Below are 18,747 nucleotides of genomic sequence, written 5' to 3'. Positions count from 1 at the left end.
AGGTTACTACGCACTCGTTGTAAGCGGATTTAATAAGTCGGGGTTATTTCTGAACAAGGAATTGGCACACTAGCTCTGAATTGCAGAGTTCCGGAATTACCGTGAAGAAAAAATAACCTAGTGGAAACCGTCACTACCAGCAGCCTTTCTCCCGGTTGTGGTGCAACCCCGGGAGGGCCTCAAGCCTCACAGCGCAGCCTAGTGGAGGGATCGGGAAATTTCCTAGACTGTGGTCCTGTGTAACTTTACCAGGCAGTGCGTGTAGACGAGCGGAGTAAAAATGTAAAGTGCACCCATCATCCCGTTACTGAAAGCGACAGACTGCTACCCACAATGTGCAGTTTTTTTCATTCCACACCCCTCTTTGGGTTCCGGAAGGACGAATATGTGTGGGCAGGCGGGCACACATGCTTTTTACCCTAAGGGGGTCTTTTCCTATTTTGAAACCCTCTCTCCTCGTTTAACATTGCCCGTCACAGGTCGCCCATTCCATCTCTATGTCATGCCGGCCTTTGATGTCCAGTGCAAGGGTGTGCCATAATCAACAGAACAACGCTTTTACTGGATCTTTTCGACCTTCCCAACGGTGCCCTTATAGACGTTGCTGGAATTAAAAAAAGAAAAAAGTCTTGCGGATAAAATTTTGCCCATTTTCTCAATACATTCCGAGATGTCAAACTGCTCTTTCCAAACGCACGCTGCTTTGAGACTTTAAAACTGTGTACTGTTAAAGTGCCGGGGTTGAAACAGGCTTCCTAATGATCCGGGGAGTTAAGAAATTATCGAAGATGTCAGAGGGCAATATAAAATAATATAAAGGTATGGAAACGTGAAAGCTGTCTTTTCTTTGTCTTCTAGCATGTTTTCGAAGAGGGGAATTTAAGCTGCATGACACAGATCTAAAAACGTTCCACTTATCCATTTTCCAACCCCTTTTTTGGGAGAAGAGAGGCAATATTGTTCATTTTATCCGCTTACACTAATTGAATCGGGCTAGGCTGGACCAGCTATCCAGCGTGATGCTCTTTATTGTAAATCGTAAGATCACCACCTGCTTTAATACTCTGTAGACCTAACCTCAGGGTATTAAGAACTCATCTCGTATCTCGGCAGCAAAAGCCAAACACAGCACCTATACGTAGTACAGCCTCATTAATCCGTCGTGTTGACTGATGCAGAGATATTGTATTTATAAGATTAAATAAAGTGGTTGTGTATTGTGGTCAGAGACGGAGGGTGGAAAGAAATCTATCAAAGAAAGCAATTCACACCTGCTTCCTGTGAGTAAGGGTTTTCCATTTTCTCTCTCAGAACTTCTCTCTACTTGAGGGGTAAGTGAATTTGTCAACTTGATTTCCAATGGCAAGTGAAATGTGGGTAGAGAATTAAGCAATGAAATGGTCTTTTCCCGCTTCTCCTTCTTTTTGTCCTCAGCAGTCATTGCTTTGGGGATATTCTTAAGGACGCACGACTCGGCATCTGCTTAAAGGCCACTGCGTATGATATAAAATGGAAAAATACATTTGCTGTGGGCAAAGCGTGGGTGGGGAGGGATTCCCAGGGCAAGTCACATCGGGCAAAAGGGATTTGTGGCAGATTCTTCTGTTCCACGATCAGTTTCAACATGTACAAGTTCCAGAGTGATCATGGCATTTCATATTTATTACAGGGAAAACATCCAGCTTAAAAAAAAAAAGTATTTCAAAATCTAAAAGCTAATGACCCATAACCTAGAATATGTTTGTCATCTGCTTCACAAACACTTCTCAGTAACAAGAAGACTGTTTTGCATGTTGCCAAAATTAGGTTGTAGACCTTCTAAGAATGGTTTGGCCTTGTGCAGAAAGAGAGAAAAAAAAAGTCCCATCCTTTTTCCTGAATTTCTAGATTAGACCAAACTCCTGGGCCCTACCTCTACCCGTTTAATCATCAGCCACCTCTCCAATCTACTTCCTGTCTCAAAACGCTACCGATTTAATTCATAGCCCTTTTTCTGCCCTTGGAACTATCTGCTTGTTTATTTTCTTATTCACTCTTGCTCTCTTCATTGGAATGAAAGCTTTCGTGAGGTACACCATTCTATCTGCCCTAAAATCACTCCTGACACAAAGGAAGTACTTGGATGTTTGTTGAATGAATGAATGAAAGCATTCACGCTTCCTGTTTTTATTATACAACACCTGCCAACAGATGGACTCTCGGGCTGGATTTAGAGTTTATTAACCAGATGGTCACCTAAGTAGCTTTATTTACTTAAAAAATGGTTTTTTTTTAACCTTTATTTATTTTTGAGACAGAGAGAGACAGAGCATGAACGGGGGAGGGCCAGAGAGAGGGAGACACAGAATCTGAAACAGGCTCCGGGCTCTGAGCTGTCAGCCCAGAGCCCGACGCGGGGCTCGAACTCATGGACCTCGAGATCATGACCTGAGCCGAAGTCAGCCGCTTAACCGACTGAGCCACCCAGGCGCCCCACTTAAAAAATGTTTTTAATGTTTATTTATTTATTTATATTAGAGAGACAGAGAGAGCGTGAGCAGGCGAGGGGCAGAGAGATAGAGACAGAATCGGAAGCAGCCTTCAGGCTCCGAGCTGTCAGCACAGAGCCCGACGTGGGGCTCAAACTCAGGAACCGTGAGATCATGACCTGAGCTGAAGTCAGATGCTGAACCGACTGAGCCATCCAGGTGCCCCCCCTAAGTAGCTTGAAATTGTGATAAGTGCTAGGAAGGAAGGAAAGTGGTCTGTGATGGAGATATTTCACTTTACTCTCAGCCCTACCACAGGAAAATAATAATGCAGGTGTTATAGCAAAGGACAACCCCACGCCACACTGTTGGGAACAAGGGAGGGGTGGGGACTGGATGGGCTGGAGAGTAAATGTGCCATCTCCAGGGGCAGCCACAACTCACATTCTATCTGAGAACACAGGACGAAACTTCCCACTTCCCAGAAAGGTCCAAAACGTGGATCTGTGTTCAAATTTTATCATTTTAAAATATTGTCAACTTGATCAATTCCGAAGTATTATCAATAAATTAAAATATTACCCAAAACACTGTGAGATTCACATAGACTCTATGTCTGATTTGCGGCCTCCAACAGGAGGCCATTTTCCAACTTGGGTCTACATGCCTAGCTCAGCATTTCTGAGAACAGTCCCTCGAAAGTTCTGGCCAGCTGGTTAGAGGACTAGTAGTTTTATGGACAATTAAGTTGGAGAAACTCTCAGTTAAACAAACTGAATCAGGTCTGCTTGCTGCAGGACTTCTCAGGTCTTTAGGAAGCTGATATCCATTGGGAATCTTCAGGAGAGAAGATAAGGCAAACAGTATTTTCTTTTTTCCTTTTCTTAATATAATTTATTGTCAAGTTGGCCAACATACAGCGTACACAGTGTGCTCTTGGCTTTGGAGTAGATTCCTGTGATTCATCACCTCCATACAGCAACCAGGGCTCATCCCAACAAGTGCCCTCCTCCTTGCCCACACCCATTTTCCCCTCTCTTCCACCCCCCATCAATGCGGAGTTTGTTCTCTGTATTTAAGAATCTCTTACGGTTTCAGAGAGGGAGGCAAACCATAATAGGATTTTCTAAAACTCTGGTGGTGAGCCCTGTTTCTAGGCACATCTCATTGGACTGATGTCGCATAGAATTAGAATTAACTAATGTCCCAAAGTATTAGCTTCAGAAATTTTTAAAAATATATTTTAAGCCCTCTTTTGAGGGGGTTCAAAATGTTCACCATGTTCCCTGTTTTTGAACTTCTAGGCCCAGTGGCTAAACGTGTGGGTGCTGGTGGTGAATTCCAGTTCCGCTCCTTTCTACCCAGATGATCTTCTGCACGTTATTTCATCTCTCTGTGAGTTAGTAAAGGCTCAATAAACTAGGACTGCTTGGCTGCCTTCGCTGCTCCTTCGCTGGAAGGAGCGAATCAGACTGGATGACACCAAGGGGAAAGCTAACTCAAAATCTGTTTTGCAAATTCATTGCAAAACACCAGTCACTTGATATTCAACCATGATTATTAACACCATAACATGTTAAAGACTGATTTTAAAAAATCGAATAAATGATACAGTTATGTGATTCTACATAGCTTATCTCAGTGAAGGCATCTATATCCTGCATGCATTTGAAGTCATTTCCTCTTTCAAGTTGTGTCAGGCAGAGCTGATAATGAGAATATATTCCAAGATTCTTTGCAAAGTGGTGACATGATGTGCACCAGCTTTATTCTTGTTAGGTTCACCTCACAAACATTGCTGCATGCCAACAGGTGCCAGGCATTGAGAATAATACCAAACTGCCTAAGACACAGTCACGTCCCTCAAGTTCACCATCTCTGTATATGAGAAGGGTGATTATGGTAGAAGAAATTCTTTCGGACTTCATATTGTGACCATTAGTGGATTGGAAAACAGCTCAGTGGGTCAAGACCAGCATTAAAACCATCAAACGGCAGAGCATTAGAAAAGAATACAAAGGGCGCCTGGGTGGCTCAGTCGGTTAAGCGTCCGACTTTGGCTCAGGTCATGATCTCGCGGTCCATGGGTTCGAGCCCCGTGTCGGGCTCTGTGCTGACAGCTCGGAGCCTGGAGCCTGTCTCGGATTCCGTGTCTCCCTCTTTCTCTGACCCTCCCCTGTTCATGCTCTCTCTCTGTCTCAAAAACAAATAAATGTTAAAAAAAAATTAAAAAAAAGAAAAGAGTACAAAATGCCAGCATGTGTTCCGTGCTGTAAGAGCAGCACTGTTCTGTGCATTCTTTGCTGCATTCATGAGCATGTGCATCAGGTCAAGGTGTAAAATCTATTTCTTCCTGCGGGTCATGGTCAAATGAGGCAGTTGTGCAATGAGTGAATTCAAGTAAACTACCCTGAGGGCGGGAGGCACCGGAACAGTCTCTGTCGGCTCCGTTCACGCGATGATTTCCTGATATAAAGTTGGATCGAGAAAATCTATCTGGTTTCTATTGATGGCAGATCATCTCTGCTGAAGAGTCTGTTCGCTGCTGAAGAAACTTGACAAGCCCCGCCTTGTACCTTGACACAGATATGTGACTGGATCTACCATCGACCTTCGGAAACTTCTCTTCCCTTTCATAGGACACTGTGACTGTGTGTGTCCACTACTTGGACCTCTGGCAGCCACAAGTGACGCCACAAGTGACAAAATCTGTGTACCGAGCCAATCATACATGGCAGGTGCTGGAGACTGACTCATGCTAGGGCTAGGGAGATGTCGAACCAACGTAAACCCCTTACCTCCAGAATTCTTATTATGCTCAAGAAATAATAAATTCTCCTCATTAACTATGCCACTAGTGATTGGGCGAGCTTTTTCTTTTCTTTTCTTTTCTTTTCTTTTCTTTTCTTTTCTTTTCTTTTCCTCACAGCCAAAGGTACCTGAAATGATATACTACTCAAAGTCCGGCATACTGGAAGACCATTTGAGCTATTTCGTAATTCTTTATTTCTAACTTTCTGAGGACTTAGAAAGCATACGTTTTATTTAGAGTCATTGCTACTGACTGCTCGTGTCATCCTCTATCCTTTACAATACCCCCTCAGGCACTATCTTCCTCTTCTGAATGAAAGCACCAGGTTTTGAAATGACTGAGTGACACATGCTTTGGCAACGGATGGCTGCCAGTGGATGAATATGGTTTTGCCACTAATTTAGCTGTGTGGTCTTGGGTAAGTAACTTCACTTCTCTGAGCTCTAGCTTCCTCATCTGTTAAGTGGTAACAAAAATATCTACCTTGGGGTGGCACCTGGGTGGCTCAGTGGTTAAGCATTCAACTCTTGACCTTGGCTCAAGTCATGATCTCGCAGTCTGTGCGTTCGAGCCCCGCATTGGGCTCTGTGCCGGCAATGCGGAGCCTGCTTGGGATTCTCTCTCTCCCTCTCTCTCTCTGTCCCTCCCCTGCTCTCTCTCTGTCTTTCTCAAAAATAAATAAATAAATATTAAAAAAGTTTTTTAGACATCCACCCTGTTGTACTGTTATAAGAATCAAAGCAGGTAGCAGATAAAATATGCAAAATACTTCCTACGCAGCCTATGAATAATGAATTGTTAAAAAGTGATTATTTAAAAAGGATTATTTAAAAAGTGATTGTTAGGGGCGCCTGGGTGGCGCAGTCGGTTAAGCGTCCGACTTCAGCCAGGTCACGATCTCGCGGTCCGTGAGTTCGAGCCCCGCGTCAGGCTCTGGGCTGATGGCTCAGAGCCTGGAGCCTGTTTCCCATTCTGTGTCTCCCTCTCTCTCTGCCCCTCCCCCGTTCATGCTCTGTCTCTCTCTGTCAAAAATAAATAAACATTGAAAAAAAAAATTAAAAAAAAAAAAAAAAAAAGTGATTGTTACAAAGGATTATTATTAACTCCACCTCACAGCTAATAAGTGGTAGAATCTGAACTCCTTTCCGGATCAGTCAAGGTCCTAACACTTGCACATGACCTCTGCTGCTGAAAACATTTCATATCAAATGTTTTGTGGTGCTAAATCCATGCAATTTATAAACATTATACTAGTAGAGCTAAAAACCCTGCTTACTCCGTAATTTATGTAATTTAAGGTGGATTTTCCCTCTGTCTTTGGAGTGGATAGTTCTCTTTGCCTGTTGGAATGGCTTGGCCTTGAGGCTGACAGGTAGGCCAGACAATAAAAAACCACAGCTTAAAGTTCACTTAGCGCTCAAACCTTGGAATTAGGTGAGTTTTACATGTTTAAATTTGAGACTAACTTGTCATTTGCAATGTTGCACACCCTAACATTTAAAAAAAGTTAAATCAAAATATCCTCAGATGAATATTCAATTTCACAGAGTCACAACACTATCGCACAAGTTTCCAAAAAATGGTAAAAACATAATGTGGAGCGTGGAAAGTATGGGCTTTGGGGTTGGGCAATTCTCTTTAGCTACGTAGCTTGGAGTCAATGATTCGGTTTCCCTAGAGCTTGGATTTCTTCATCTGGAAAATAGTAAAGATCTAGAAATTCCCACTTAAGCTCTGATGTTTCAAGATGATCCCTTGGGGGCACCCGGGTGGCTCAGTCGGTTGAGTGTCCGACTTCAGCTCAGGTCATGATCTCACAGCTCGTGAGTTTGAGCCCCGTGTCGGGCTCTGTGCTGACAGCTCAGAGCCTGGAGCTGCTTCGGGTTCTGTGTCTCCCTCTCTCTCTGCCCCTACCCTGCCTGTGCTCTGTCTCTCTCTGTCTCTCAAAAATAAATAAACATGAAAAAAAAGAAGATGATTCCTTCAAAGTGATTTCGCAACAGAATTTGACTTAGCCTATAATATAAAAAAGAAATACTGGAGGATTCATGTCACCAGAAACCACCCAGGAGTGGGGACATCTGGTCAGCCTCACGGAGAACTTGGCACTTGAAGGTGAAGTGAATTTTAAAAAGAAAAAAATTTTTTAATGTTTATTTATTTTTGAGAGAGACAGAGACAGAGCATCAGCAGGGGAGGGGCAGAGAGAGAGGGAGACACAGAATCCGAAGCAGGCTCCAGGCTATGAGCCATCAGCACAGAGCCCAGCGCAGGGCTTGAACTCACGAGCTATGAGATAGTGACCTGAGCCGAAGTCAGATGCTCAACCAACTGAGCCACCCAGGCGCCCCATGAATTTTTGATAAAGAGAGAGAAAGAGAGCCAGGCGGAGAAAATGCAGAGAAGCAGGTCACACATGGGCCGTTCTGACTGGGTACATTTAAGAGAATAGTGGGAAATATAGTTGGAAAGATAGGGGAAAGCTGGTAGAGACCCTTGAACGTGACACTAAGAAGCCACGGCTTGTAGGCAAGGGCATTGAACTTCTATTGTTTCTAAAATAATTTTACAACTCCTGCACCTTTTTGGTTTTTAACCCAAATCCGGACTTCCGCCTCTGGTGATTTCGCTTTCAAATTAGACTCACCTGTGCTATCTCAGTGAGGTTTGGCCGAGGACTACGGAAGGGCAGAGTAAAAGACAAAAATGTTGATTCATAGGTGGGGGCGGGGTGGGGGGGGAAGGAAAGCCGTGATATTAATAATAGCTGAATTTTCTTTTTCTCAAAATGCAAGATCTCTGGGCTAAGTTCACTCCACATGGCTTATCTCGTTTAATTTTCACAAGTGTGAACGATGTGAAATTGTGCTCAATACTATTATTATTTCCATTTTACAGATGAAGAAACCGAGGCTCAGAGAGGTGTAGTCACTTGTCCAAGGTCACACAGCCAGGAGGCGACAGAGGCCGAGTTGAAATGTAAGCTGCTTGATTGCAAGGCTTCTTTATACCTGCTTTTACACCATGTAGGATTCTGGAAATCTTGGTTCTCTCGTTCCACTTCTACCACCAAACAGCAGTGGCAGGATGGAGTGTCCGTTACGTGAAATGAGGAAGCCCGTAGATCACACAGGTAGGCATGTTGTTGCTTGTTGTTGGGTGTGAATGAGGAGTTCAGTTTTGCACACATTGAGGTCGGGCGAACCTTTGACTGGAGATGTCGAAATTCAAGAATATGTGTCAAGAGGCAGCTGGATATTTAAGGCTGGACTTGAGGAGTAGGTGTAGGCTATAGACATGAACTTGGGGCGCGTCAGCAGGGGGCTGCATCTAAACCCTTGGGACTCTGCGGAAATAACTGTAGTCAGAGACGATGTCTAAGAATTCAGTTCTGGGGAACTCCAACGTTTAGAAGATAAGATCCAGCAAAAGAGATTGAGGAACTCCTTAATCAGCGAGGGGGAGAAACTGGCAACTAAGTGAGGGTGATATCTCCAGAAGGAAGGGTCGCCGATGTGGCTGGCAAGTCCAGTGGGATAGGCCTGAGACGTCCGGGGCTTGGCAGCCGCGTTGAGGGTTGGGGGAGGCCACATCCTGGCCACATTGACAAGAACAGTTTATATGGAGGAGAAAAGCCTGAATGGAGTGTGTTCAAGAGAGAAAAGGACACGAGGAAGCAAAAACAGTATTTTTCTTAATATCTGGAGACTGCATGAATTTGGGGATCAGTGTAATTATCACAGCTTCCCGTAAAAAATTGTCTCTTAAGGGGCGCCTGGGTGGCTCAGTTGGTTAAGGGTCCGACTCTTGATCTTGGCCCAGGTCATGATCTTGCAGTTTGTGGGACTGAGCCCTGCAGTGCACGATCCTGCTTGAGATCTCCCCCACCCCCACCTCTCTCTGCCCCTCCCCCATGTGCATGCATGTGTACCCGAACACATGCTCTCTCTCTCTCTCAAAATAAATAAACTTAAAAAAAATTATGTCTCTTACTAGATCTTTGAAGGACTAGACTGTGATTCATCTTTTAAACCTTTGCAAAGGTTGGTGTTTAAATAACAGTTGCAGGATTTAATTAAACTTTAGAAGAAAGGCATCTTCTTGTTCAGATCTCTTGAATCTGTGCTTGGTAACAGGTTAAGCCCCGCCCCTCCCCTTTCCCTCCAACACAAAGACACTTCTGGAATTACTGGTTGGCAACAGACACTTAGTGTGTTTTTTTAAACCGATGAAGATCAAATTTTCATGATGGTTTTTTTTTTTTTTGTTTTTTTTTTTTTTTTTGACAATGAATCTCTTAAGTGTGTATCTTATAGCTCTGGTTCAATTGTCGAGGGGCTGGAAAAATTAAGAAAAAACAAATCTCATCCCTGCCAACACAGTTTGTGTGAATCACAGCTCAGTGAAACCTTTCAGGCATATAATTTATCTTTTCTTTGACCTATGCACTAAATGCTTCATTTGTTCATGAATTCTGGCCTTGTTTTAATTCTGCTATGCTCTGAATGTAGTTTTATGAGGCACAAAAATAAGATTGTCGATCCGAAAACACAGAAGATTTGTGTGCCTCTCCCAGAATGCAATGGGGGCATCCTTCCCCCAATTCACAGCTCTGCAGGTTTGCGGCTGGAACTCCAAGCCAGGAAGAAGCATGCAGTGAGACAGGGGGGAAAGGTTCGTGTGGGTGGGTGGGGAGGGGACAGCTGATGTGGCTGAACCCAAGGCATAATTTACGCTAAGAATTCTGAATCAATACATTGACGGCCATTTATGCATAGTGTGGTACTCCCACCAAGAAAGCCATTGGCTGAGAAGTTTTATTCGTGTTACTTTCCCGGGGGTGGATTCTCTCATTGCACTCCTAGAACAATCGATCCCTCCTCCTCCCTCCCCTTCCCCCAAAAGCCGTCTGTACAGCCAGGGATCGGATGAGAAACCTTAATAATCAGGAAGCTGTGGTTTGTTTACAGTCCTCACAGATGCATGTATTTGAATGTCCGCAAGTTCACAGACTAAAGGAGAAATAAATGGCGTAGCCTAGCTTTCCCATGTTTTACATGCATATGGTTCGGGGTGGTACTCGATATTTAAATTCCAGTGATGTTGCCAATAAAAACATGGAAATTTGTAGTGTAACAAGACCAAATGCAAACCTCGTTGCTGAATCTTAGGGAGCTGACTCGCTTTTTTTTCTGACAGTTTGAGGGTCTTCTGAGAGGTCACTGTAACTTTAAAATATCACCCACGGGCTTGACTCTATCAGATACCTGCCATGTTCCCCATACAAGCCCCCATTTTCTGAACTGTATCTCATTTTGGAACTCACTCCACTCAATTCGAGGTGCTGTCCCTAAGGGTCTCCAATAACAAAACACTGGGTTGGTAAAGTACGAGTCTGAACTTCCCTGTGCTTTTCTTAGAACAGGAGTGGATTGACCGCATTGGGGCTTTATGGTTAAAAATGTTTAAGGGTCCGGTATCAGATGCTACACTGGTTTTCTTAATTAAGGTGGGGATTTGGATAAGTTACTTAGACACCTGTCTCCAGATGGGTAAAGCTCAGTCCTTCATCCTTGTCCCGTAAGTAACTCAATCTTTTCCTGACTCCAGTGATGGGTTGGCTTTGGATGCCCCAGTGAATGAAACGTGATTATTCAAAAAAAATCACAACCTCAGAACAGCCTTAGGAGCCCACGATGGATAAATGAGAACTCAACAAGAGTTTCCACTCAGAGTCAGGTAGTAAATCGTTTCTCAAATATTCATGAATATGGATGACCAGTTTCTAGCCCCAAGACAAATAACATTCCAACTCCCGGTTTATACATTTGATGGAATGTTCTGGGAGCCAGGGAGGCCAATTCTCTTTGTGTCGGAGCACCCTGCCCAACACACGGCCTCCCCAGCGAGAGCACTTGGCATCTCCCATAATAATGGTGGTGGTGGGGGTGGGGGGGTTGTACCGCATTTCTTCCTGGACCAAAGTCCCTGAGGACAAGGGCTCTGTCCCAGCCTCCACTGTAGCCTGGCCTCACCTGCACCCGGCAGCGTCCCACTCAGTAACGATTTGGTGCCTGGATGCGTTTGAAAACTTACTTTGAATTATACAGAAAGCTATTCGATTGGCATCTGAACTGGTGCATTTGGGGAACCGGGCATTTGCGGGACAAGTTCTTAAGCTTTTGAAAGAAAAATTGAAAATCAGTTTGTGCAGTAGAAATTTACAGAAAGATCAAGAACGCTGATAGTGAGAGCCTGAACCCACGAACCTGATGACCTTTCCCCAATTTTAACTCTCCAGAACTTACAGCTGGTGCCTGACACTTACAGTATAATGTTTGACACGGTCCTGCGTGCATTGAAACCACAGACGGAGGTGATACTTGTTTTCCTTATGGAGAATAATATATCCGTACAGCGCTTAGAACAGAGCCTGGTATACTGTCAGTGCTCAATACATGACAGCCAGTGTTATTAGCAACTTCCCTTGAAACACAGTGTATCAACTTTTATTTCCTTCTTCATTGAAGGAGTTTCTTTTCTCGGCCGAACACAAACAAACTCAAGATAAAAAGCAAATGCTCTTTTTCAGATCAAAAGAACTCGTGTTTCTTTGTGCAGGAAAGAAAGCAGCTGATGTGGAATACCTCCTTTAAAAATATCTAGTTTTTACAAAGATATGACCCCAGCTTGTGGGAAAATAATTAGTACATAAAAGGGTCTGCCCAGAGCTGTAAAAGCTCTTTATTTAAACCCATGCTTTGGTGCAAAAGATAGTTAAAGATCAATCCAGGCTATTAAAAATAAGAAATGAAATGTATTCCAACAAAAGCCTATAAACATGCTGGTTGTGAAACAAGCTACCGAGGCCAGGTGAGGTATTTAAGTCTTTTAGGAACCGTTTTTATTCCGCTAAGGCCTTTCCCTCCAGACTCCATTGATCATAAATGCAACCTGTCTTCCTCTACCTTTGATAAATGGAAGGACGGATTCATCTGTATGTAACTCACCTCCTCTCTTCTTTTACATAAAACAGATGCCACAGCTGTTATTGTTCTTCAAACAGATGTTTCTGTCCACAGGAACATGGGGAACACTACAATGTGCCATTTGTTCTAGAGGGCTGCGTACCTTGTCGGGGCCCCTTGGCGACTGGAGAGCAATATAGACGCCGTCCGCTTACCCCATCAGAGCTCCCCCCCCCACCGGAGCTTAACAAAAGGGATCGTCCCTCATCAGCACTTACCCTCTCTGCAGGGACATCATCGGGCGGCCTTGACAATCCAGGGACTTCCTCGGCCTGGTCCTGACGCTCCGCGCTCTTGGCTTCCTGTTGGCTGTCCACTGGTGCCTTTTCCCGTCCCTTGTCCAGTTTGAAGAGTTTGTCAAAAAAGCCGGAGTCCTTAGGCTTGGCGGGGGCTGCTCCCCCTGACTCAGGTGAGACGGGCGCTGGTCCCCAAGTGGCAGAGACGCCTTCGTCCCCGGCTGGGCTCTGCCCCGGGGTTTTATCTGGGTTGTGCCCCCGTGCAGCTGCCCCCGGAAGAGTCACGCTCTCACTTGGTTCTTTGTTCCCTAGAGCTTTATTGGAGCTGACATCAAGCTTCACTGACCCAGTGGATGCATCCGTGGCTTGGTCTCCAGCACGTCCTGGTACAGGCCGAGCGAGTGTCAAGAAAAAACGAGATTTAGCAGCTGGCGCCCCGGCTTTGGCCTCGTTCCCAAGATTCTTTCCGTTGGCATCCGCAACAGCGCTCATCTCCATTGTCTCGGGGGAAGAAGTGACCGCATTATCCTCCTTGACACTTATTCCCAAATCAACTGTAAACACAAAGACAAACAGCAGTTATTCAGCCCGGCGAGGAAATTCAAGGATCGGTAATGGACTCCAAACGTTTGATATACAAAGGCCAGAATGCAGCCGGGGCTCTGTGGCTGTCCGGTCACACTGCAAAGCAGAACCTGGTCACCTAGAACTCCTGTGACCTTGCTAGGAGAAAAGCCGGTTAGCAGAAAGCCCACACCAGGCGCTGCACTGGTGACACGCATGTTAATGACGCCGTCGGCCTGTTGCACGGATCCCGAGAGAAGAGTGTTGTCACGATATCAGCTGGGAGGCAGCACAGCGATCGCGAGCTTGGGCTCTGGAGCTAGAACAAAGTTTCTCAACCTTCTGACTTCTGACATCGGGGGCTGGATCATTCTTTGCCAGGGGGGCTCCTCTTGTGCGCTGCAGGATTCTTAGCGGCATCCCTGGCCTCTACCCAATAGATTCCAGGGCCACCCCCAAGTTGTGACAACCCAAGATGCCCCCCTATGTCCCCTGGGGGCCAAAAATCACTCACGTTTGAGGACCACTGAGCTAAAGTGTCTATCTGCACCTGAGGTACCCAACCGTCCCATGCCTCAATTTTCTGGTAAATTCAGGCAAATAGTAGAACTTCCCTCCTAATTTGGTTATGAAGGTTACATGACTTAATACGCTTAAAACCCACAGAACTGTGCCTGATGCATGTTGGTCACTGTCATTATTCACGAGTGAGAAACCTGGCCACCAGAGAGGTTGATGCACCTCCCCACGGCCGCCCAGTGAGCTGGTAAGTAACAGCGTGTGGTCAGGGGCAGACACCTGACTCCGAAGTTTGTGCTCTGTCTTACCATGAGGCCTATATTAGCAGAGACTAAGGGGAGATTTTTAAAAGTAGCACTCGGAAAGTTTCCAGAAGGCTGGAAAAACAAACGTCCACGTAAGAAGGCCAATTAGACTTCAGGTGGCCCAGAATCAGAGGCATAGGGTCCGCTTGTGGATGCAGGCTCCGCCCCCTCCGGGGAGGGGCCCTGGCATCCAGCTGTTTCTGCTTTGACCGCTGTGTGGGTCCCATTGAACTGCTCTCTTTCCTTGTTGCCTTTTCTAAAGCAGTGCAATATTCGCGGGGGGGGGGGGGAGATACCACAAATTTTGGAATCAAAGTTAAAGATCAAGATTCTCTACTGATAAGCTGTGTGACCTTGGGCAAGTCACCAAACACCTTTGAATTTCCTCATCCCTCAGATGGGAGTGCTAACAGCTCCCTTGCAGCATTTGCCCGGATGTTTAAGGGACACAGACTGCTTAATAATTGACAGGCACTGTGATTATCTTGAAGGATTCTCCCATGCCTTTGCCAGCATTGCAGTTTGCTTTATACAGGTGCAGCCAGCCACTTAAAAAATATCTGTTTGCAGGAAGAGAGAAAGAGAAAAGGGAGAATCTGTTGGTCTGCTCATAGGGCTTGTTAATATGCGTGAGAAACACACACACACACACACACACACACACACACACACTTCTATTAGCAATTGTTTTTGCCAAACTCTGGTATCTCCCAGTGTCTAGAGTCGGGAGCAAACATAAAGGAGAGAAAGAAAGAGAGAGAGAGAGAGAGAGAGGAGAGTCGGATTCCTAGGTAGAATGAAGGGTCCTCTCTGAGGAACACGGAAAGGACGGTACAGAGGATGGTGACAAGCACTAGGTTGTGATATTCCTCACAATCTCGGACCTCAAGGAAGTCACCCCGTAGGGGCACTGGGTATGTCACCCAGCTCTTCCTCACCCCTTTCCTGTGCTCTAGGAATTCATAACCGTGGTAAACGCTGTACTCAGGGCAAGAAGGCGGGAGGGAGAGCCGGAATAAGGAAGTGATAGATGTCAGGGTGCTGAGTAAGCCAGGCGGGCAGCTGACGCATCACAGTGAATATAAATGAATTGTGGGGATGGCCCATGCCAGGAGAAGAGGAAACAGTTGACAAAAAGGCAGAGACTGAGATTCAAAACAAGGGAGGGCTTTTCGAATTGCCAAGAGCATTAGCCTGTCTCTTTCCCTTTTTCCTCTCTTCTTGACTCTCCAGACGGGAATGAAAAGAGCTAACGGTACATGAGAGTGTCCCGCTCAGGGAAAAAGTCTTTGAAAAGAAAACCCTTCTCCAGGAAAGACTTTTTAAAAATTGAGGTAAAATTGGCCCATATCGTTGTCTTAGTTTCGGGCGTACAACGTGATAATTCTATATTGGTATACACTCCATACCATTCGTATATATGACAGCAAGTCTGGTGACCATCTGCCGCCACGCGGTTAACCCCCACTTCACCCTGTTCACCCACCTCCCAACCCTCCCGACCCCTCTGATCACAACCACTCTGTCCTCTGCATCTGCAAGTTTTGTTTGTCCATTTGTCTGTTATATTCCACATACACATGACTATGACATTTGTCTCTCTCTCTGTCTGACTTATTTCACTTAGCACAGTATCTTCAAGGGCCATTTACGTTTTTGCAAATGGCAACATTTTCTTCTTTCTTATAGCCAAGTAGTATTGATTATATATATATATATATATATATATATATATAGTGTATATATATATATATATAATATGTATATATATGTATGTATATAATATGTATACAATATGCGTGTATACACACACACACACACACACACACACACATACATATACCACATCTTTACCCATTCATCTGTTGATGGACACTTAGGTTGTCTCCATATCCTGGCTGTTGTAAATAATGCTGCAACGAACATGGGGATGCGGGTATCTTTTGGAATTGGGGTTTTCATTTCCTTTGGATAAATACCCAGAAGTGGAATTTCTGGATCATATGGTAGTTCTATTTTTAATTTTTTGAGGAACCCCCATGCTGTTTTCCGCGGTGGCTACACCGATGTGCATTCCCACCAATGGTGTACAAGGGTCCCCTCTCTCCATATCCTCACCAACACGTGTTATTTATTGTCCTTTTGATAGTAGCCTTTCCGATAGATGTGAGGTGATATCTCAGTGTGGTTTTTATTTGGATTTCCCTCATAATTATTGATGCCAAACACTTTTTCATGTGCTGGTGGGCTATCTGCATGTCTTCCTTGGAAAATGTCTATTTACATTCTCTGTCCATTTTTAAATCAGATTTTTTTTTTTTGCTATTGAGCTGAGTTTTTTTATACATTTTGGATAGTAATCCTTTATTGAATACATGATTTACAAATATCTTCTCCCATTCAGTGGGTTGCTTTTTTATTGTGCTGATGGTTTCCTTTGCTGTGCAGAAGCTTTTAGGTTTGAGGTAGTCCCTGGATAGACTTTTTAAAAAGTGCCAATATATTGCTTTAATATAGGATAAATTCTTTACATTCCAGGTATCTAGGCTGCACCTCAGTGCATTTACAAATCACGGTAGATGAAAACTATATAGCTCTTGATATTAGAGAATGGGAAAAGTATGTTTTATAACTTATAAGAACTAGCACTTCCTAGATGGGGCATTCCACGATAATGAAGGTCTGCCCCCCAAACTTGGTGAATGCATATGCAAGTCTATCACCCAGAGCTTCTAGTTCCTTTACTAAAATGCTTACTTCCCAGGAGCGCCTGTGATCTAAGCTAGACTAATCCTGTGGCTTTTGCTGAACCCATTAGAACAGAGTCACACCCTTTATGCTTGGGTTGGCAAACCAGCGGGGGTGCATCTGTTAGGGGTGGCCCTGGCCATCACATTCACAAGTACTTGCCTGAGAACCAACACAGATGAAAGCAGAGTCAAAAGATTCAGGGAATAAATGCCCGATGAGGACATTTGAACACCTGGATCCAGCTGTGCCTGAAGGTGAAATTTACCGTTACGCGGCCAACAGATCTTTTTTTTTTCTTTTTTTCACTTATGCCAGTTTCTATTAAGTATATACTCAGTGACTTGGAGAGAATTTCAGAGAATTGGCCAGTACCTATTCCACTTGTGAAGTAATGGCTAGCAATCTTCTTCTTGGGAAGTTGTCTCCAGGCTCTTCAAGTCTGTCTAGGAGGCATTTACTGGGAGGAAGGAGGATAAGGAGAATGAAACAAGGAAGTAAGTTCCAAGGAACTGGATAGAAGAGCCACCAACTCTTTGTCTTAAAGTGAAGGGGAAAAAAATCCACTTTGGGAGAGAGATTGCAACCTCTTGAGACCTTCAATAAACATTAGAAACAAAATATTTCCATGGGGTGCCTGGGTGGCTCAGTCGGCTACATGTCTGACTTCAGCTCAGGTCATGATCTTGCAGTTTGTGAGTTCAAGCCCCACATTGGGCTCTGTGCTGACAGCTCAGAGCCTGGAGCCAGCTTCCGATTCCGTGGATTCTGTGTCTCCCTCTATCTCTCTGCCCCTCCACCGCTCACGCTCTGTCTTTCTCTCTCAAAAATAAATAAACATTAAAAAATTGTTTTTTAAAAAATAAAAAAAAGAAAGAAAATATTTCCCAAGATATCGACTTAAATGCACACACAACACACACACGCACACACACACACATCCGATCTGTGAATGAATAGGAAGAAAACCCATTGGAGTTACAGGTCTTATACCGTTGCAAAGATAAATTTTGTTTACATGGTGTCCTCACATTATTATGGAAAGAATTGAACAGTGCCTTCTAGATGATCGGAACTCAGCTTTCAATTCCTATGAAAAATCTTGAGAGAAGCCCATCCCGAATCTGGTTCCAATAAAAAGTTTTCTCCTAAAGCAGACAAACAGATGACATACCAAAGAGATTTTACTTTCCATGAAAAAAATGAGTAAGAGTTTAAGGAAGATAAAAAGGAATCAAGCAGAACGCACATGACAGACCCCAACTATCTAGGAGGGTTGAAAATTTTGATCTTTCTACTGCAGAAAATACATTTTGTATTATGTGTGTGGCTTTTTAGAAGAAAGCCATCTTATGCAGACATGTGATTGAAAACTTATTTCCAGTGGCTTTTCAGCATAATTGTTAAGAACTTAGATGGTGGAGCAGAGGACCTCGGTTTGACTCTAAAATATTAAATACAGATGGTCTTTGGGGCACCTGGGCGGCTCAGTCGGTTGAGCGTCCGACTTCGGCTCAGGTCATGATCTCACGGTCTGTGAGTTCGAGCCCCACATCGGGCTCTGTGCTGACAGCTCAGAGCCTGGAGCCTGCTTCGGATTCTGTGTCTCCTTCTCTCTCTGCCCCTCCCTTGCTCATGCTCTGTCTCTCCTTCTCTCTCAAAAATAAACATTAAAACAAATTTAAAAAATATTTAAATACAGATGGTCCTCGACTCGCAGCGATCGGACTTGTGTTTTTCGACTTTACAGAGTTGCAAAAGTGGTTCTCATTCAATGGAAACTGTACTTGGAATTTTGAACCTGGATCCTTTGCTGGGCTAGTGACACGCGGGGCGCCCTTCTTTCCTGATGCTGGACAGCGGCAGCTCCCCGACAGCCACGCAATCATGAAGGTCAACAACCCGTAGGCTGACAACCATCCTACCACAGAGCCACCCCGTCTCTCCCTTCCACTGCAATTTTCAGTACATTTCGTGCCATAGTCAACACTTTATTACCAAATAGGCTTTGTGTGAGATGTTTTTACCAAACGGCAGGATAATGGCAATGCTCTGAGCACGTTTAAG

The 18,747-nt window shown here is 44.5% G+C and overlaps 1 protein-coding gene across 6 annotated transcripts in view; it reads right to left on the bottom strand.

The window, feature by feature from the left end:
• The window catches only part of BCAS1 (brain enriched myelin associated protein 1), a 90,820-nt gene that overhangs the window by 52,705 nt on the left and 19,368 nt on the right, over window positions 1-18,747 (bottom strand). For all 6 annotated transcript variants that reach the window (XM_047069522.1, XM_047069523.1, XM_047069525.1 and 3 more), the window contains exon 4: window positions 12,527-13,098. In XM_047069522.1, the coding sequence (XP_046925478.1) occupies window positions 12,527-13,098 (572 nt within the window). The remainder of the gene's footprint in view (window positions 1-12,526; window positions 13,099-18,747) is intronic.

The sequence above is a fragment of the Lynx rufus genome, unplaced genomic scaffold (genome assembly GCF_022079265.1).
Source record: "Lynx rufus isolate CCGP_SWC_20201006 ecotype Redwood Valley unplaced genomic scaffold, mLynRuf1.p SCAF_8, whole genome shotgun sequence".
In the NCBI taxonomy this organism is placed as follows: Eukaryota; Metazoa; Chordata; class Mammalia; order Carnivora; family Felidae; genus Lynx; species Lynx rufus.
The sequence above is the reverse complement of the archived record's forward strand: the minus strand, read 5'-3'. Positions and strand labels throughout refer to the sequence as shown.